At 39.4% G+C, this 21716-nt stretch overlaps 1 protein-coding gene across 1 annotated transcript; it reads right to left on the reverse strand.

The window, feature by feature from the left end:
• Positions 1 to 1876: 1876 nt before the first annotated feature.
• Positions 1877 to 21530, reverse strand: orc5.L (origin recognition complex subunit 5 L homeolog). Its single transcript, NM_001095975.1, has 15 exons — positions 21502 to 21530; positions 21109 to 21240; positions 18481 to 18573; positions 16235 to 16435; positions 15583 to 15657; positions 12743 to 12854; positions 11293 to 11423; positions 10043 to 10091; positions 9857 to 9947; positions 9024 to 9076; positions 8096 to 8208; positions 7710 to 7757; positions 5829 to 5939; positions 3989 to 4101; positions 1877 to 2091 (listed from the first exon to the last, which is right to left on the reverse strand). Exons 2-15 carry the CDS (start codon positions 21217 to 21219, stop codon positions 2046 to 2048), a joined length of 1347 nt encoding a protein of 448 aa, NP_001089444.1. The 5' UTR covers positions 21220 to 21240; positions 21502 to 21530; the 3' UTR covers positions 1877 to 2045.
• Positions 21531 to 21716: the final 186 nt, after the last annotated feature.

Consider the following 21716-nt stretch of genomic DNA (forward strand, 5'->3'; position numbering starts at 1 on the left):
CTCAGTGTGGTCTGGGCTTCAAGTTGGGAGGTTACGCTTAGGGATCATCATAAATAATCAAAACAGCACAAGTCAAATAATATCTGCCATAGAAGACGATACAGCGAGACTGATTAATAATCAGAATATGAAGACTGCACTGGGTCTGCGGATACAAATCTCTACACGGTCGCCGGCTGCTTTATAGGGAAACAAACAAAGCTGCTCGAGGTCAGGGAAGTAAGGTGGGGGGGCTGCCCCCTGCCATCGGCAGCAGTCAGAGCAAGTAAAACGAAGGGGAGATTTCACTGCATACAGTCAGGTTTATTATAAAAATGGTACACATTTTTTAATTAAAATATATTGGAGATAGATTTCTTTTTCATTAAAGAAAGTAAAAATGGGATTTTGTTTTTTAGCCTTTACATCCCCTTTAGGGTAAGGGCACATGGGCAGATTCGGGAATTTAGTCGCCCTGGTGACAAATCGCCTCTTCTTCGGGGCGACAATCTCCTCGAACTGCCTTCCCCTACCTTCCTACCAGCTATAATGAAAAATCACCAGCGGGATGGCACCCGCGGTGCTTCGTTTTCCAAGGTCGCCTGAAGTTTCCCCTTGAGGCAATTTCGGAAAACGAAGCCGGCGGGGAGGTAGGGGAAGGCAGTTCGGGGAGTTTGTCGCCCCATAGAAGAGGCAATTTGTCGACGGGCGACTGATCTTCCCGAATTTGCCCGTGTGCCCTTACCCTTAAGGTCCACTATCCGGTCCCCCAAAATGTCATCCTATGACCCTTAGGTTGGGGACCCCAGCTGCTGCTTCTGGTCTCCCTAGTGTCCAACAGTTTGGGAACAACTGCTCTAATAAGGTTTTATGCAATTAAAACTGTAAATCATTTAAATAGACACAGGTAACATCTACACAATTTGCAGAATCAGAAATTTAAACATTAAACACGAAAATTACAGTTATCAAAGTCTCAAGATAAACCCGGTTAGACATTTAGTTGCGGTTAAAATAAACCAACAGGAGTATAATCACCGCCGGCTTCTCTTCTGTTTATGAGGAATAAAGCAGGGAGCGCTGCTGCTCACATTAACTCATCAGCAATGACACTAATTACAGGTTTGATGCTATGATTGTGCATATGCTCCAGACATTCTCTAAAAATCCACTTACCCGATCACGGCATGCAGGAGTACAATAATTACACACAGAATTGCCGAATACATTAGCATGTGGTTATTTCAGGAGGCTACAGAGGGCAGCAGTCATTCACAACATAATGCCGTTTCATATTTGTAAAGCTGCCAGTTACATCCTGACACTGAATACAAATTGACAAAATGCCTTGCAAAAGTATTCAGCCAATTTTACTCACTACCACACCTATTGATATTTGGTTCTTTGTAATAATTTTACTATACTTGAGCCAAGAGCTAGGAGGCCTGAAAAGCAACTTCATAGTTCAAAGCAAAGCAAAATTTGTTCGTTGGAAAGAAATACAGGTACGGCCGGGATACATTATCCAGAAATCCATTATCAAGAAAGCTCCGAGTTACGGAATGGCCATCTCCCATGCACTCCATTTTATCCAAGTAATCCAAATTTTAAAAAATTATTTCCTTTTTGTCTAATAATAAGTCAAGTGCCTTGCACTTGCTCAAAACTAAGATATAATTAATCCTCATTGGAAGCAAAACCAGACTATTGGGTTTCTTTAATGTTTAAAGGATTTTCTAGTAGGTAGGTATGAAGATCCAAATGACGAATGTTAAAACTGAACTACCCATTTAAGTGTGGGTAAAATGCACCTGCGTTAATGGACATTCAGACAGGCAATGTGGATGCAAAGCATTGGAACAAAGGTAAGGAAAATGACTTCAGAACACCAGTGTTCTTTTTTCATTAACTTTTTTATATAAATATATTGTATAACAAGAAAAAAATGGATTGTGAAACAGCTGGTTAATGAAATGGTGGCGGGCATAGCAGGGATGCAAGGGTACACTCCCAAATGCCTCTTACATGTGGGTCCCGGAAAGTTCTTCTGCTGCATTTCTGTCGGTTTATAAAAAATCATACAAGTACCGAACAATATCAAAATTCACAGTTCTGTAAAAAGAAAGAAAGGGTGTTGGCTGCTTTAATACAATTATAAAAAATACTTTAATGAAAAATAATTAAATTGTAGAAAAATAGAATCTGTCTTACATATATATATATATATATTTATTCAGTCCTGCCTGGTGCACTCAAAACTGACAAACAACTGCCTGGGTGCAGGTCGGAATTTAAATGTATAGGAAGCCAACAAACCGCACTCCAAGGACTTTGTAAGTGAAAAATCAAAAATTATTTTTTATTTCAACGTTTCGGCTCCATCACACGGTCGCCTGAAGATGGCCCGAGTGATGGAGCTGAAACGTTGAAATAAAAAATTATTTTCGTTTTTTCACTTACAAAGTCCATAGAGTGCGGTTTGTTGGCTTATATTATATACTCTCTCTCTCTCTCTCTCTCTTATCTCTATATATATATCTCTATATATATATATATATATATATATATATATATATATATATATATCTCTCTCTCTCTCTCTCTATATATATATATCTCTATATATCTCTATATATCTCTATATATATATATATATATATATCTCTATATATATATATATCTCTATATATATATGTATATATATATGTATATGTCTCTGTCTTAAATATATTGATAATGGGTTGAGTGCAGAGGAATCTTGTATTTGTCTATATGTATTTTGTGGTCACACCCTCATTGCACCCCCGCCTAATGTTTTTAAAAACTAGTGGTGAGCACAACTTTCCCTTGTTTGTTATAGTTCTACAGGAGCAGTGACCAGCTCCATGTTGTAGCTCCCACCCCCTCCAACTATAGTCAGGTGATCCCACTGGTGTCTAATAAAAGGGCAGCCAAGTTTGGGAGTTTTACTTTGAAAGCAGCTAGTAAGTTGCAGGTAAAACGTATTCGTCCCTTTTATAAAATGTATAATGAAACCATAGAATTCTTAATGAATCAAATGAAAATTGAGCATAGGACTGGCCAGATATGGGATGACTTTGACGTAGTTGGCCAGCTTAAATATATTGCAATATATGGACAAACAATCCCTGTTTTGTTTAAAGGGTAAGGCATTTTTCAGTAGCAGTATGCACAAAATGTCTCTGTCTTAAATATATTGATAATGGGTTGAGTGCAGAGGAATCTTGTATTTGTCTATATGTATTTTGTGGTCACACCCTCATTGCACCCCCGCCTAATGTTTTTAAAAACTAGTGGTGAGCACAACTTTCCCTTGTTTGTTATATCTCTATATATATATATATATATATATATATATATATATATATATATATATATATATATATATATATATAGAGCGAGAGATATATATATATATATATATATATATATCTCTCTCGCTCTATATCTCTATATCTCTATATCTCTATATCTCTATATCTCTATATATATATATATATATATATATATATATATATATATATATATATATATATATATATATATATATACACACACACACACACAAAGGTATGGGATCTGATATACAGAAACCTCATAATTACTTAAAGGCTGTCTCCCATACACTCCATTATAATCAAATAATCCAAATTTTTAAAATTCAAACCCAGCCTATTGGGTTTATTTAATGTTTACATGATTTTCTAGTAGACTTCAGGTTTCCAGATATGGGAAAGATCTGTTATCTGGAAACCCCCAGGTTCCGATCATTCTGGATAGCAGGCCCCATACCTGTATATATACATATATGATCATGGGAAAAACTATTTCAAAATTAAGTTAATTTGTTTGCACATATCTGAGTACACTGCATAAAGATGCATGTCATTAGTCTGAGCCACAATAGTATCTCTCAGTTAATACAGATTTATTTCTAGTGATACTCAATAGAAAAAAAGGAATTTGTTAGCCGATGTACAGCCCATACCTTGCCACGGCTCTTATGAAATCTAATGATACTGTACACTTGTACTTGGGTCCGTCCAGCTGATCATCGTGGCCCACCAGCGTTAACAGTTGGAGAGTTACAAGCGATGAAATCTAAGAAACAGGCTGTTAGAACTCTGCTTACTACATAATGCATGTACAGGAACACACACACACATATATAATGCAAATGCACCCACACTGGATTTTCTCAATACCAGTCCATAGGGCACAGAGGGTATTTGTCTTGGGGGCCTCCAAAATCACAGGGGCCCCAAGGGGGAAACATTGATAATAAAAATATTATATTGCTAAATCTCTTTGACTGAATCCAAAAACAATGTTTGTTGCATCCCTAGTATTCAGGCATTAGGAAAAGCAATTGTCCTACATTCACCCAGCCCCTCTCCACAGGTACCAGTGTCTCTCCCATTCTACTCAAAATACTATGAGCAGAGTAGAAGAGATACAAAATGTTACAGATTCCTATTATTGGTCCTTAGACAGTAAATTGACTATTTAAAGTGCTTGTCAAAAGGAAGGACAAAAACCCTTGGTATATAAATGTTTGAACTGACCTCTGTCACTGCCAACCTACCGTATATACTCGAGTATAAGCCGACCCGAGTATAAACCGAGGTACCTAATTTTACCTACGAAAACTGGGAAAATGTATTGACTCGAGTATAAGCCGAGGGTGAGTGGGTTAAAGAAAACTGGTACATTTCACAAGTCTAAGCCAAGGCAGTTTGTCAGCAATGGAGAATGGGTTGAAGTCTCTTGTACACACACATAACACATATTTATGGTGCCTCAGTCTAGCTATGTATATCCATCAGTGAAGAGATAGTGTGTGCCATACAGGGGCAGCAGTAATTAGGCATGGTACATGGCTCCTAACAAAAAATGGAAGCTTTCAAGGAGAAAGAAAGGCTGGAAACACTTGGGGGTGCCAAACGTTAGGCATCCCCAAGTGATTGTAGCGACATACAGGGGCAGCAGTCATTACTGTAGGCATGGTAACACAAAATGGAGGCTTTAAATGAGAAGGAACGGCTGGAGACACTTGGGGGTGCCAAACGTTAGGCACCCCCAAGTGATTGTAGCGACATACAGGGGCAGCAGTCATTACTGTAGGCATGGTAACACAAAATGGAGGCTTTAAATGAGAAGGAACGGCTGGAGACACTTGGGGGTGCCAAACGTTAGGCACCCCCAAGTGATTGTAGCGACTTACCAAAACCCCAGGACCTATAGGAGTGAGCACCACGGAGAAAGCTACGGTACTTCTGTCTTCGCGCAGCTGCGCATTTCCCTGTACTGGCGCACGCGCATTTGAACAAAAAAGCCGACTTTACAGTTAAAGTTCGGCTTTTCGTTCTAATGCGCATGCGCAGCTGCGTGAAGACGGAAGTACCGGTAACTTTCTCCGTGCTGCTCACTCCTATAGTAAATCGCTACAATCACTTGGGGGTGCCTAACGTTTGGCACCCCCAAGTGTCTCCAGCCTTTCCGTCTCATTTAAAGCCTCCATATTGCTCCATTCTCACACCATTTGTTCTCCTTTCGGTTTTGCGTACTGACCCGAGTATAAGCCGAGGTACAGTTTTTCAGCACATTTTTGGTGCTGAAAAACTCGGCTTATACTCAAGTATATACGGTACACTGATCAGATGGTTTTCCCTACATCTTTTTAACAGTTTTTCACAAGGTATACTTTGGGAAGGACAATGGGATAAAGATTTCAATGTACGGTATCTATTAAGCAGGACAAATATAGAGAAGCAAATAATAACAGCAAACTGTAGGTTGGGGATTGGTGTCTATTCAACATTTTTCACCTGAGAGAAGATATTTGCAGTGGGGGCTACTCTGCTATCCACAACACTGTACAATATGGCCAGGAGTCTGTCCAGAGGAAACGGCTTGGGTCCCAGAAGGTGATTGCTTGTCTGTAAACAAAGACAATATAACTGTGGTCAGGACCGCCATCAGAAATCGCAGGGCCCCATACAACAAAATTTCCTGGGCCCCCTGGGCTGCGCTCACCGCAAGCCCCACCTACAGGTCCGCCCTCCCCACCACACAGTAAAAAAACAAAAAAAAATATTGGTGGCTAGGGTTCCCACATGTTAATAAAAAATAAAAAGATATTGGTGGTCAGGGCCCCCACATAAAAAACATTTGTGGCCAGGGCCCCCCATAAAAAAATATTGGTGGCTAGGACCCCACATGAGAAAAAAAAATTGGTGGCCAGGGCCCCCCCTCCACACATTATAAGAAAATTGGTGGCCAGGGCCCCTTAAACGTCCACACCTTCCCGAAGTCAGCAGCTCTCAGAAAGATGGGGGGCCCGTCTAATCAAGTAAGTGTGGCGTGGCCGGGGCCGGGGCCGGGGCCCCCTACAACTCTCCCCCCCTGTCCCCACCTGATTGCTGCCCTGACTGTGGTTACTAAACTCAGCTAACTGTTGCAATAAATGCTCATGCACTTACAATGACACAAAGCAGTTGCTGACTTTAAAGGAGAGCTAAACCCCAAAAATGAATGTCTAAAAATGGCATATTTTATATACTGAACTTATTGCAGCAGCCTAAAGTGTCAGCTTGTCAATAGCAGCAAATGATCCAGGACTTCAAACTTGTCACAGGGGGTCACCATCTTGGAAATTGTCTGTGACACTCACATGCTCAGTGGGCTCTGAGCAGCTGGTTTCTGTGCGGTTGTGTAGTAATTATTTGTATTAATTAGTAATCAGCCTTATATTGTAACATTTATATTCTATGTGTACAGTATATTGTGAGTGGGTCCCTAAGCTCAGTAAGTGACAGCAGCACAGAGCATGTGCAGTGAATCAGCAGAAAAGAAGATGGGGAGCTACTGGGGCATCTTTGAAGACACTGTCGGTTTACTGCTAAAGGGCTGTGGTTGTCTTGGGCTGGTACAGAAGCCCAAAACCTAATGTACAACATTTCTAGCCTACTTCTTTAGTTAGGCTTTAGTTCTCCTTTAAAGGGGTTGTTTGCCTTAAAATTAACTGTGATGTGAGTATGTTGTACACCACAGAATTCTAAGGCAAAGTGAATACAATACACAAAAAAAGCCCTCTTCTAAAAACTACTGCTGGGCTATAATGTGAGTTTTTAAAGCTTTTAATTAGCTATACAACATATAAGCCCAGTTAATGTGCTACTAATATGACCCTTTGTACTTATGATTGCAAGGAGTAAATTGAATATTCTCCTCTGTTAGCTTGGGGTGAAGGAATCCCAAACTAAAGTGCGTTCATGACTCACTCTGGGATTCCAGAGTAAAGAATATATGCAGGAGCCCCCATTCAGGTATACAGGACACACCAGATCCCTATTACAGGGGTAGTCTACATTAACTTTTAGAATGTTATACAATGTCTTCAATCAACTTTTTCATTTGTCTTTCCACTCACTCTTTCCTCTTTGTTACTTCTTATTACTTATCTTTTTATTCAGGCCCTCATCTACCAGTTGTCGATTTAAATGACAGCCTGGTTGCTAAAGTACTCCTGACCCTAGAAATTTCAAACTGGAGAGCTGCTGAATAAAAAGCTAAAGACATAAACTATGAAATATAAAACAAAGACCAACTGGAAATTGTCCCATACCAGTATACATCATGCTAAAGGTTAATATAAACAACCATCGTCTCCTGTTATTGGAGTAGAATATTTTAATAACAAGGTATACCTTTTCATGCTTTTTCAGAAAATCGGTTTTCTTAATTTTACCATGGTGCTAAAAAGACAAAAAAAAGAAAAAATCAAGACATTTGCCTTCCTTATAAAAGCACATAATCCCTGAATAGCAAAAGCCAATAGAGTATTAGACTATACTATTACTTATTAGTATAAGTATTATTATTTAATAAGCAAACTAATAAACAGTATTTTCTTAGGGCCCTTAACTCATATTCCATCCTTACTAGATTATGGATAAATATTCCACAAAACTACTGTGTAAGTTCTCCATTCTAACTAAGCATATTGTATTTAATACATTTGGTTTACCCCGTAACACTTCATTTTAGCACCTTTCAGCACTGCTCATGCCAGAAAGCAAAATTAGTACAATACCTTTAAGAAAAACCTTTTGTCTGTTCTTGCAGGGTTGTAGGATGCTAAATATGCAGCAATGAGGAGGAATTTGGAGTAATAAGGTAACTCTACATGCGCATGTGCAGATAACCCTAAGGAGAAAAAAAAAGTCTCAGGCTTTTTAGTGTATAACTACGTGCTCAGTGAAAAGGCAAAAATACTGTCACAGCATGAGATAAGGGTTAGCCATATTGAGCTATATCTTCCCTGAACTGTGAGTGTGAATTTTTAAGTAAGCTCTTGGCTATATATATAGACAGTTATTTATATGCATGAATAAAGGGCTATCATTCCCTCTGTTTAACAGCAGCAAGAACGTGGCTTCTTTTGAGTATTCTGAAACATTTACACTTATACTCATTTCAAACCTGACATGAAAGACACAAATGCCCAGTTGGAAAAGCAATAGCGTGTGCCATACACAGTTAGACCGTGAAAACACACTGAAGTAGTAAAGCTGGCAATGAACAGGTCAGTGTTTCCTGCTGACTTGGCCACTATAAGACTGAGTTGACAACATATTTGGCTGTACATAAGTCCAAAAGTGCAGTCTCCGTGATATTTGGAGGACCACCTTGGGCCATAGATGAAGTTCTCTCCTGAAAGGTCTACACAGGCCATGTCATATAATCATTATCTTAAGGACCAAACTAGATCAGATCAGCCTGATTTAGCCCATCTCCTAGCAAGGTGGGTGCCTGGATGGTCATTTTGAAAAGATTAACAGACTTTAATAGTACTGGTTGTCAAAGAATTTAAAAACATAATCCGAGCACATAAGAATGTAGTCCATCCCTGCAAGCAGCCACATATTAGTTCCATTGTATTCAGTTACTACATTAATTTTAGTGCAGGTTTGGTTTAATGTCAGAATATCAGGTTATTGTGCTTCTGGTCCAGACTATACCTTTGAGCTGTGATGTTTCTCTATCCTCTTGCTGGATTCTCTCCCACTGTGAACTGAAGTAAAAAGTGTGAGTGCATTATGTAACCTTAAGCTTTGCTTCAACATCTTCACCCACCCTTCGCTTCAACCCAGTCCCAGCCCTAACTATAAGAACCGCTTTTCCAGCTGAAGCAGACCCAAATTCAGCCGCATCAAACTTTCCTTCTTCAATCAGATAAATACCCTTTCTTCAGTAAGTGCATGGGAGCTTGTTCCATGGCCAAGAGAGCAAGCACAAATGAACCATTTTCCATACATAAAATCATAATCATACCACTTCCCATTAAATTTTGTTGAGCAACGTCACAGATATCACCTTGCCTAAACTATTAGCTAATAGGTAGGCCACCTTTTTAAGAACTGGTAGCATCACAAGACTGAGCTACGCTGTGATTTCTATTATGCCACGTGTTTACTGTACATTCTTCCCCTAATGGATCTCAGCGTCAAAAAGTAAAGTAAACTTCCAAGTTATCTGCCCTAGTGCAAGGGGTCTCATTTAGAAGGCTAATGTTCATCTGGTAAAAAAGCTAAAATGCCCAACAAAAAACAACCCACATATGTGAAAGCCTGAAATTTTAGGAGTGTGAAATGGTTGACAGTGACTTACCTTCAGGCCCGGACTGGCAATCTGTGGGTTCTGGCAAATGCCAGAGGGGCTGCTGTACGGCTCCATAGAAAGATACCATATAGTGGGCTGGTAGGGGGCTGTTTGGGCTGGTAGGGGGCTGTTTGGGCCTCTGTGTACTTGGAATGACAGGGCCTATATTGACTCCCAGTCCAGGCCTGCTTACCTTGATATCTCCCGGAGATAGACAGTCTGCATGGCTCTCTTCAAATGTGGCTCAATATTTTTCCACAGTTTATGTGAATCAGTTTCCTTCGCTTTAAACAAAAATTGCAAAATGTTTAAACCCCTCTTATGCAGTATAAAACACACTCAGGCTATGGTTTAAAATAATATGATTAAGAAACTCTACCTTCTCCTTTTATCACTGGTTCACAAAATTTCGGGAAATTCAGTGCAGCCTGAGGGAAACACAAACAACCAAAATGTGTTTTTGTTAAAGATAACATAAATTCAAGTTATACATTAAATGGTAGTGTGTTGGGGGTAATCTTAATTAAGAAAGATTTGGGGTTTTTGTGGATAACAACTCTAGGCAGTACCACTTTTATAAAAAGGGTTTAACTTGAATGATGAAAATATAATTTTGTCTCTTTTTAATTTCCAGTTAAGCCTCATCTTGAGTATGCAGTGCAGTTTTAGGCTCTGGTCCTTAAGAGGGATATAAATGGGCTGGAGTGGGTGCAGAGAAGTGCTAAAACTAGTTACTAAACTAGTAAAGGGGATGGAAGATTTAAACTATACTCAACGCTTGGTTTGTTTTCTCTGGAGAAAATCACTTATAAGGTGACATGATTATTCTTTAAAAGTACATTAGAGGAAAATAAAAACAAATAGTGGGGGGGGGGATCTTTTTTCCCTGTAGAAAAGATCGACCAGAGACCACCCCTTTAGATTTGAGGAACTGAATTTTCATTTGAGCAGTGTAGGTGGTTCTTCACAGTGAGGTTGGGGAAAGCCCTGTCGGATGATGTTGTGTGTGTGTGTAGGTGTGTGCACTGGGATTCATTTGGAGCAGTTGAACTTGTTGGACTTTGGTCTTTTTTCAACCCAAATTAACTATGTAACTTTCACCAACCTTTGTGCTCTTTCTGACACCATTATTCTAGTCAATTCCTGGATAACTAAACTCACCAATATTTCCAAACTGACTTGAAACTTTTGAATAATAGTAGTTTGATTTCAAATACCTCACTGAGGTTTGTAGCATAGACCAATACAAATTTTCTTAGCAATCCTAAAATCCAACTAAAAATCTCTACCCTTGGTAAATTCGTTACTGCAAGGATAAGTAAATAAGGTCTTCTCTCAACAGTATGTTAACCCACTGAAAGGACGAAGAGTTATTTTCCCAACCAGAAAACATGGAATATGTCATACAGCTAAAAATATATGTCCTATCACTTGAGGTGAAAAAACTGACAAACTGAGGAAGGAACTGGCTTTTATCTAATGTAAACCAGGCATTGATCAGAATTTGATTGATTTACTCAGGGATTGCATCATATGGCCTAACATTCTGCTTCTACCACTTATACACTGGTCATTGTGATATACTTCAGAGTGATAAACAATTTGTTCTTTACAACAATAAACCCTTACCAAGTGCCTAAGCTCCTTTATATCCCTGCACACAGCATAAAAAACACCAAGAAGAATATTAATATAAGAAGCATAGAACTCTGCCGAGTATTCCTGAGGATATTCACTGGATAGAATTCTCTGAAGTTCCACTGCAAAAGAAACAGGAGATAGAAAGTTTAAATGATTTAGATACCCTGTTTTGTGATCTAAAATAACAAAGAAACGTATAGCATGTTTTTTCTCATTGAGGATGCACCACAGTGCCTTAAAGGGATCCTGTCATCGGAAAACATGTTTTTTTCAAAACGCAGCTGTTAATAGTGCTACTCCAGCAGAATTCTGCAATGAAATCCATTTCTCAAAAGAGCAAACAGATTTTTTTATATTCAATTTTGAAATGTGACATGGGTTTTTACTATTGAGTGCTGTTCTTAGATCTACCAGGCAGCTGTTATCTTGTGTTATGGAGCTGTTATCTTGTTACCTTCCCATTGTTCTTTTATTTGGCTGCTGGGGGGAAAAAAGGGAGGGGGTGATATCGCTCCAACTTGCAGTACAGCAGTAAAGAGTGATTGAAGTTTATCAGAGCACAAGTCACATGACTTGGGGCAGCTGGGAAATTGACAATATGTCTAGCCCCATGTCAGATTTCAAAATTGAATATAAAAAAATCTGTTTGCTCTTTTGAGAAATGGATTTCAGTGCAGAATTCTGCTGGAGTAGCACTATTAACTGATTCATTTTGAAAAAAAAAATTTTTCCCATGACATTATCCCTTTAAAATATAAAATATGCTATTCACATTTGTTATTAACACTGCATGCTAGAAAATAATGCAATCCCCATTGAATAATTTTTTTGACAGAGGTAAGCATCCTGTAGAGTGCAATGAACGATCATTTGACCACAGTGTAGCTCCAATTAAGTACAAGAATAGGACCCGTTATCCAGAATGCTCGGGACCTGGAGGTTTGCAGATAACAGATCTTTCCATAATTTGGATCTTCATTCATTAAGTCTCATAGTAAATCATGTAAACATTAAATAAGTCAAATAGACTGGTTTTACTTCCAATAAGGATTAATTATATCTTGGATCAAGTACAGAGAAAAAGGAAATCATTCATAAAAAAAATGGATTATTTGGATAAAATGGAGACTATGGGAGATGGCCTTCCCATCATTCAGAGATTTTTGGATAACGATCCCATAACTGTACTAAAATCCCTGCACAACTCAGATGGTTACAAGGTTGCTTATTTATATAGTTCATATCAAGAGCTTCTAAAAACCCATTTTTCCAATGCAGGATAACTGTACAATATAAACCTGGAAACATTAATCTACAGCAACAAGTTCACCAGCACTATCTGCTTGCATATAAAAAATGTGAGATGTGAAAGTAAACACCAAGAGCAGAATAACAACATATGTAAAAGATCAACATGAAGTATGTGAGAGTTAAATACCTTTACTGTAATCTGGAAAATACAGCGTTAATGGCTCAAAGCAGCCGGTGTTAGGACGGAAGGTTTCCCAAACAATTTCAGTCAGGAATATAACAGTCACGTTGCTCTCAGTCTGTAGGATTAAAAGAAGAGGATTGTGGAAAAAAAAGGCGGCTTTGCAATTTATGGATTACTTTATTTCAATAAAAATAATGACTGACAAGTGTGAACTTATTTATAATATTTTATGATTAAGTGCAATTTCTGCATATCATAGGTGGCTTTGAACAAGACATTGAAGCAACTGTTACCAAGACAACTGGGCCCATGCTTTTTCTCTGCAACAAAATTTGTTCTGCAAACCAGTAACACAATTCAATCACTGGACACTGGTCTACTTTACAGTGACTTTCAACCAATGGCACTACAATGATCTTTAAAAAACAAGGAACCCTCCAAATTCTCAACTCACGCTGGTACTTTAAAAGCCCACTGGCCTGTGTAAGCTTTAATGAGGGTGGGCTGCCTCCATATTACCCCAACTTCTCAGGCATCCCCTGCACCTATGCAGACGTGCTCATAAGCAGTGTAGAACCGAAAAATGTTTGTACTGTGCACAAAAGTCTAACTAAGGCATACGTGGGCCCAGCCAATAGCGCAAACTTGAAATGAAACTTAAGCAACTTACGTAAAACCTTCTGTGACAATATATAGCAGCTTGACAGGGGTAGGGCTTGAACTAAGGCTAAGGCCACACTAGGCGATAGCGCGGCGATTTGACTCGCGGCGACTTTTCGCCGCGACTTTTAAGCCGCAATCGCTGTGGAAACTTTTGCACTGGCCTCTATGGGGAATCGCGAAAAATCGCCAGCGTAAAAACACACGCGGCGATCTTTTCTCTACTGTCGCTCGAAATTGCCTCGCTAGGCGATTTCGAGCGACAATAGAAAAAAGATCGCCGCGTGTGTTTTTACGCTCGCGATTCCCCATAGACGCCAGCGCAAAAGTTTCCACAGCGATTGCGGCTTAAAAGTCGCGGCGAAAAGTTGCCGCGAGTCAAATCGCCGCGCTATCGCCTAGTGTGGCCTTAGCCTAAGGCTATAGCCACTCTGGGCTGATTATAAATAAGAACCTAGAATCCAGCGATCCACTGGCCTCGGCTCCCTTCTGTGTCTGCACTCACACTATGTCTGCCTGGATGTAGATACACAGAGCAGATTTTGGAAAGTCTCTGCACCTAATTCTATAAAATTCACGTGTTAATGGAACAAATAAGATATACACTATTTGGATGTAGAGGTATCTATAATGGAAAATTTATTTTATACTAACCTATACAATAAACCTAATGGCAGCAATAATCTGCTACTCAGTTCCATATTTCACCCACCAGGCTTTTCCCAAAATTCACTTCTTCAGAATAAAGAGAATTACTAGTACAGATGAAAATAGTATTGATTTCTCAGGAAACATATAAAGCCCCTCAGAGGGAATGGTTACGATACCAGATCGAGCACTTCATAAAATCTAAACAGGAGGGAAATACTTTGCCTACATCTAGTTTCCACTAAAGGAGCACTATCGTACTTATATGATAATTTGATCCACATCACTCCAATAAAAGCACTGAGGTTCGTACAATGTTGGGAGAAGGATCTAAGACAATGTCTGGATGAAGACACTTGGTCGGACATCTTTAAAAACACCATTAAGTGCTCTGTCAACGTTCTCATACAGGAGACTTCTCAAAAGGTGCTGCGCCAATGGTACCTGGTTCCAGAGAAGATGGTATCCTACATCCTCCAAGTTATGCTTCAGAGCTTGTAACCAAACCGGCTCATTCCTTCACACGTGGTGGAACTGCCCTGTAGCAACCCGTTTCTGGATTAGAGTATATACCCTTATTAACAGTGTTACAGTGTTCCCTAAAAACCCAGCTGAAGCCCTACTAAACAAGCATATCCCAGGAGGCAATAAATATTCCAGACGAATGATCACATATATCTTTTCTGCAGCTAAACAAACAATAGCGAAAGCCTGGAAAACCAACACCCTGGATATACAGGAAGTAAAAACGAGACTAGACAATCTACTGTTAATGGAAAGACTTACTAGTATTGAAACCGGTCAATCCAAGGCTTATAACAGAACCTGGTCTCTCTGGCTCTCCTACCGACATATTTCTTAAGGCTTGTTACCTTAGACCTCTCTAATACCAGTTTATAATGATAAATCATACAAATCTAACCAACAGCTCTTTTTTCTTACGTGAATAACTTGCATTCATGTTATAAACCTTTTTGCAATGTGTAAGAGTATGTTAACTTATGCATTTGTCTAACACATGGTACAGCTTAAGGGTAAGGCCACACTAGGCGATAGCGCAGCGATTTGACTCGCGGCGACTTTTAATCCGCAATCGCTGGGGAAACTTTTGCGCTGGCGTCTATGGGGAATCGCGAGCGTAAAAACACACGCGGCGATCTTTTTTCTATTGTCGCTCGAAATCGCCTCGGCGTAAAAACACACGCGGCGATCTTTTTTCTATTCGATTTCGAGCGACAATAGAAAAAAGATCGCCGCGTGTGTTTTTACGCTCGCGATTCCCCATAGACGCCAGCGCAAAAGTTTCCCCAGCGATTGCGGATTAAAAGTCGCGGCGAAAAGTCGCCGCGAGTCAAATCGCTGCGCTATCGCCTAGTGTGGCCTTACCCTAAGGGATTTTATCTTAAAATAGCACACTGATATAACTACTAAGAGACATTCATCACAAACATATATTGAAATGGCTTATAAGTCAGTGTCTACTGGGCCATGAGACTGCATCAGTCGCAAGTGTTTTTACACCCCTGACAACTTACTAGTTCTTGAAGTCTGAGAAAGCCTGGCAAAAGGTTTGCTTCCATTTCCCGCAGCAGCTCTGCCTTGTCAAGAACCTAATAAAAGCAACATTTTAGAAGGGAAGAAGAAACCATTTACTCACTAGGAAAAACATGATATTTACTACTTGTGACATATACAAATAACAAGCAACTATTTCATGTTCATAGTGACTAGGCAGTCAGGTTTATAACTTACTTGGTATTTTTTATGGCAGATAAAGAACATTTAGCTTGCTTAGAGTGCTCAGTCTACTGCTAATCTGGGACTTTGGCTCAGCAACTCTTTCTTTGGCCTGCTGATCTGGTGGTCCTAATTCCACCTAATTCTCCCTGTCTGATTTGAAGGCTGCAGGGAAGGAAATGCCTATATTTGTGTTCTTGTTTGGTCCTGCCAGCATCTGAAGTGGAACAGAAGTGCTCACCCACTTTTCTCTGGAAAGGGTACATGAGGGGAGTAACCATGCTGGGAACATAGCATATCCATAACACAAATATTTAGCAAATAGGGGACTTACATCTGTGCTACAGGAAAGCAGTTACTTCTCTCTCTCTAGCTGACAGCACAGCCCCCTACAGTGGTATAGCTGTAAGCAGAGTGGTGTCTCATTGTAGATGAGTACTTATTACTTACAATATAGAAGGTTTCTTCTAAGCCAAGTTCTGACGTTCCCCTGTTGTACAACCGAACAAAGTCGTTAAAAGTGTCGCATCTGTCCTTAGAAGAAAATTCATTTTCTGGAGCAGGCTGGTGGTCGTGTAGATGGTTCAGTATTTGCTCAAACAGCAATCTTGGTGTAAAACACTCCACACAGTTTATAAAAGCACAAGGTAGCTGCAATAATGAAAATACACCATTAGTTAGCGGTGTGGAAATTTCCAAACCCTTGGATGAGAATCAACCAGTATAACCTTTGGTACATGCTTTACATAATAAGGATGCTTTATATAAATTAAGATGAATATCTAATCAACTGTTAATTTGCATACTTAAATGTAAAAAAAACAACCTGTGCAATCATAACTTTATAGCCACATAATATGATGGGTTAAGATGTGGTTTGGGCAAATTCAAATCTTTAGGGTGTAGTTGAGTGCATTTGCTGTGTGTTTGAGGTGCAGGTTTGAGCGCACCTAAGTGCATAAAGTTTTAGTTTTATTTAGCTGTATTGTTCCTGCCAATGAACATTAACAACAGAGAGATAGTTCTTGAACATCAAAAAAAACGAGAGATATGATAGATAGTTCTTGGACATGAAAAAAGGCATTTATTTGCATTTAAAAAAGGCATAAAAAAATTCAGTATTTAAAGGGATTCTTTCATTATTTTTATGGTGTAGTTTTATTACTAGATCACACGGAGTACATTGAAAATAATTAATTCTACCATTTCAAATATTATTATTGAACCAATACATATATTTTTTAGTTGTAATATTGGTGAGTAGGCAGCCATCTGAGGTCATTGCGTGATAACTGGTGCTTTTATAAAGGGCAAGCAATTTATAATGGAACTGCTTCAAATAAGCTATTGTTTCTCTTACTCAGTGATCCCCAACTAGGATCTCAATTAAATGTGGCTCACATGTAAAAAAAAAAAAAAAAAAAAAAAAAGGTTGGGGAACCCCACTCTTACTTAATGGCCAGACTTGGGTGTTTTAATATTGAGTACTATTCTCATATATACCACTATGAAGCATTTTTAGCAATGCAGGTGTCAGGGAGCGGTTATCTGGTTTCCATCCCATTGTTGTTTTGATAAACTGCTAGGTTAGGAAAGGGAGGATGGTGATATCACTCCATTTTGCAGTGCAGCAGTAAAGAGTGACTGACTTTTTTTTAGAGCACATGGCACAAGGAGGGAACTTGAGAAACTAAGTATGTGTCTAGCCCTATGTCAAATTTCAAAACTAAATATTAAAAAAACCTGTTTGCTCTTTGGAAAAATGGTTTTTAATGCAGAATTCTGCTGGAGCAGCGCTATTAACTGCTGAAACTTGTTTTCCTGAAAACATAATCCATTTTAAAGGGACCTGTCACCCCAAGAAATAATTCCAAATCATATTTTATGATTTTAATCAAGCAAAATAAACTTCACATATATATAAATGATCTTGTTACTGTTAGTCTTGGACTTCACAAGCAAATGGAGCAGGCAAGCGCAATTTTGTGAACACTGTTATTAAGAAACACTTTGCATCGCCCCAAAATCTTGTTTATACGCCAAAATGAGGTACTTGATACCCATGTGCAAGCACTGGCTACACAATTAGATGGTAAGGAGAGAGGGGGAATGTGAAGAGAACAGTGACATCTAGGAAGTGCAGAATGGAAAGTGAAAGTAATTCCTTGCCCCGCCTCTATGCCTAAGGCATAGAGGAAGGGCAATAAATATGTGATTGACAGCTGAGATGTTTAAAGGAGTTTATAACAATTATGGGTGTTTTAATAAAAAAAAAATATTTGGGTTCCATATTTAATTTGAAAAGGACGTTTATTGTACATCTTTTTATTTCTGGGTGACAGGTCCCCTTTAAGTTTTGACACATAAGCATGCATTCCAAGATATGCACATTTAGATGCTCAAGTGCAAAAGACCTGACATATCAGTGAACAGACAAAGCTAAATTCAGCATTTAATTCTTAAAATTAAAACTTTTAGTATTTCTGGATTTGGTCTTCATTTATTATATTATGTTCCTTTTTTTTATATTACAATATTACAGTACCAATGTGCCAACACATACAACTCAATGTATCTGGGTAGTAAGTAAGTAACCTATGAACAGATACAAAGACAAATCCTGCATGGACTGCCTTGTTTTGCATAGTTTTTGTGGAATCAAAGGAAACATATTTTTTATGTAAGACCAATGTTACCTCAAGTGTCCTCAGCACAGTCTGCAAGATGTAAGTCTTCCCAGTGCCAGTGTGACCATAAATAAATATGGAAGGAAAGCTTAAGTGCTGCCTCTGACAAAATAAAAAAATACAAAAACATTTTATGTACAATTTATGCAGGCTCTGAAGACAAAGATAACAGTTTGTGTAGTTGTGCGCTGCCCGGCCCAACAGCAGCAGGACCTGCAGGTTTATCTGTGGGTCACATGGGCTCTGATCGGCCCAAAACATATTCCAGCAGCACTCCGGTTCAGTGAAAATATAATTTATGTGTGCGAAAAGTGAAGCAACGTTTTCGGGCATAACCAGTTATGCCCGAAACTTTGCTTCACTTATCGCACGAATAAATTATATTTACACTGAACCGGAGTGCTGCTGGAATATGTTTTGGGAGATTGGATTTAACCTGGGCAGACAGAGTCACAGTCGGCACCCGACGCTGCAAAGAGCGGTGAGAGTAGCACTACTTTCTGTGTATACCAATGGGTTCTGATTGGCTCACTCATTTTTCACTTTCTGGCCAGGTTGCTTCTCCTACTGCAGCCAAACTTCGCCCTGATCAAAAACTGCTGCGGTGTTTAATTCATATACTTGTACCAGCACCACTCCCCCCATTGGTGACGTTAAAAGGTGGGAGAGTAACTTTTTTTTTCCCCAGAGAAAGCATGTCCCTTTAGCATGGAGATCTTTCTGTCCTAATGCTGCACTGCCATCAGGAACCCCTTGCACCTAGTGCATTCACAGTGTTTTCAATTTGCATGGTGATGAAATAGACAAAAAAAAACAGATCCTCTGTGCTTACCCATATTAATATAAAAATCAAATGGGCATTGTGCGCCCATATATGTTCAAGGTGACCAACTGCTTCAAAGTCATTCCTGGTCTGACCAGTGTTACACTCACTTCATTGGATTCATCAAGAACTTTAGAAATGTATTATGAATTTTTATAGGGACTCATTTTTATCTGCAGCTTACATGTTAAAATTCCCAAATGATTGCTTTTTTTATTAGACAGCACCAGGGCCAGAACTAGGAGTAGACAAGGCATGTGCCTCATGCCAAGTAGTATTTATTTGCATTGGGTGTCATTACTATTTCCCTCTGCTCTAGTCACCACATCTGCTTAAAGGGGTTGTTCACCTTCAAATTAACTTTTAGTATGATGTAGAGAGAGTGCTGGTCAGACAATTTGCAATTTGTTTGTATTTTTTGTTATTTGCAGTTTTTGAGTTATTTAGCTTTTTATTCAGCAGCTCTCCAGTTTGCAATTTCAGCAATCGGTTTGCTAGGGTCCAAATTACCCTAGCAACTCTGTTCTTATTTGAATAAGAGACTAGAATATGAATAGGAGAGGACCTGAATAGAAATATAAGTAATAAAAAGTAGAAATAACAATAAATGTATAGCTTTATAGAGCATTTGTTTTTAGATGGGGTCAGTGACCCCCACTTGAAAGCTGAGAAGAATCCAAATAAAAAGGCAAATAACTGAAAAAAACTTTAAAAAATAAATAATGAAGACCAAATGAAAAGTTGCTTAGAATTGGCCATTCTATAACACAATAAAAGTTAATTTGAGGGTGAACCGCACATAGGGGCAAATTTACTTACCGCCGAAGTTGCACAATCGTTGACTTCGCCAGGTAGATTCACCAGGGCTGCACAAATTCACGAAGATCCGAAGTAGCACACAAGTTACTGATTGTTTGTGAAGTTGCGCTAGCGATGTTACAATCATCGGTTCAAAGTTATGCTAGCGATCGGAAATTTGCATACGGCGTGCAGTTAAAGTACAATGGCCGTATATGCAGCAGAAAACACATTATACTACACAAGGCCAGGGAACCTTAATAAATGTATTCTAATGCCCTACACATGTGCCCACACTATAGTTTAGGTGCCATATGTTATCAAATGTAGGGGGGAAGGAGGGTACCCTAAAAAAAAAATTCGCTCTTTTGCAGCCTATCACCCTTAAAAAAATAAAAGACGCCAGTGTTTTTTGGGACTTTCAACTTTTTTTGAAGCAATCCCTATCTACTCTATTGCACTTCGCCTGGTCTGAGGTGGCAAAGTAAAGTCTGGCGCAAGAGGTAACGTTCACGAAAATCCGCAACTTAGTGAATTAGCGCAGTGATGTCCCTTCGCCATAGCGCAACTTCAGCTGGCGTAAGGGTGCGAAGTAGCGCTAGAGTAGGTCCACTTCGCAAGCGAATTTACGCCAGCACCTCGTTAGTGGTGGCAAAATGACGTCACGCTGGCGAATTTTCGCTAGCGATAGCCACTTTAGTAAATTTGCCCCATAGAGAGGATTGCAAAATAGCAAACTCTCACCCTAGTGGGCAGATAATGACAAAAAAATGGACTTTAGGCCGTACAGCACCTAACCAGAAGATTGACCCTCGGCAGACAACTCACATGATTATTATTTTTTCATATATCATCTCATGAGCAGCCAATCAGAAATAGTCTGTCATTATATTATTATTATAGCCACCGCCTGAACCTCCGACAACAGCAACAGTTGGAAATAAAGCCGCAGCCGATTCATTATTGTGGGAGATCAGTCTAATAATAATTACGAGAAATAAAGAGTTGAGGCTTACCTCTCCAAATATCGATAATAATGTGGAGACTTGAGATTCTCGGCAAAGAGTACGTTTTGCCACTTCTTTCCATGTTTCCTCTGGATATGCCGCATGCATTAGAGATGCCATTTCTGCTGCCAAGTCTCGTCACTACCATAAAAAAAAGCCTGAAAATGTCAGGTTTTTGTAAACATATACACACTTTATCTAATACAGTATAACCCCGAGTTTACGTCCCCAGATTTGACGTTTTCCCACATTTAACATCTTTTTTTTTGTGGTCCCACCAGCCTCAATGCATTTCTATCGGTGCTTTTCCTGTGTTTAACGTTTTGCTTTCCCTGATTATACGTTGCTTTTCAAGGCTTGCCCCTACCCAAAAGCGAGGTTTTTAGATCAAAAAGCCCCTACCCCCGTGATTTAAGGCTCCTTAAACATCAGAATCCTCCCTGCATGGCTGTCCTGAGATCAGGTTAGAAGGAGAAGTGGGCGGGTGTAGCTATGCCGGGAAAGGAAAATGTGACCCTGCAGGAAAAAGTGGGCAGCTCTGCACAGTGAGACTGGGGAAGGAGGGGCTGAAAAAGCTGACTGTGCAGCCAGAAGTGAGCTCTGCTGTGGAAGTACCT

This window comes from Xenopus laevis, chromosome 6L (genome assembly GCF_017654675.1).
Source record: "Xenopus laevis strain J_2021 chromosome 6L, Xenopus_laevis_v10.1, whole genome shotgun sequence".
Taxonomy (NCBI): Eukaryota; Metazoa; Chordata; class Amphibia; order Anura; family Pipidae; genus Xenopus; species Xenopus laevis.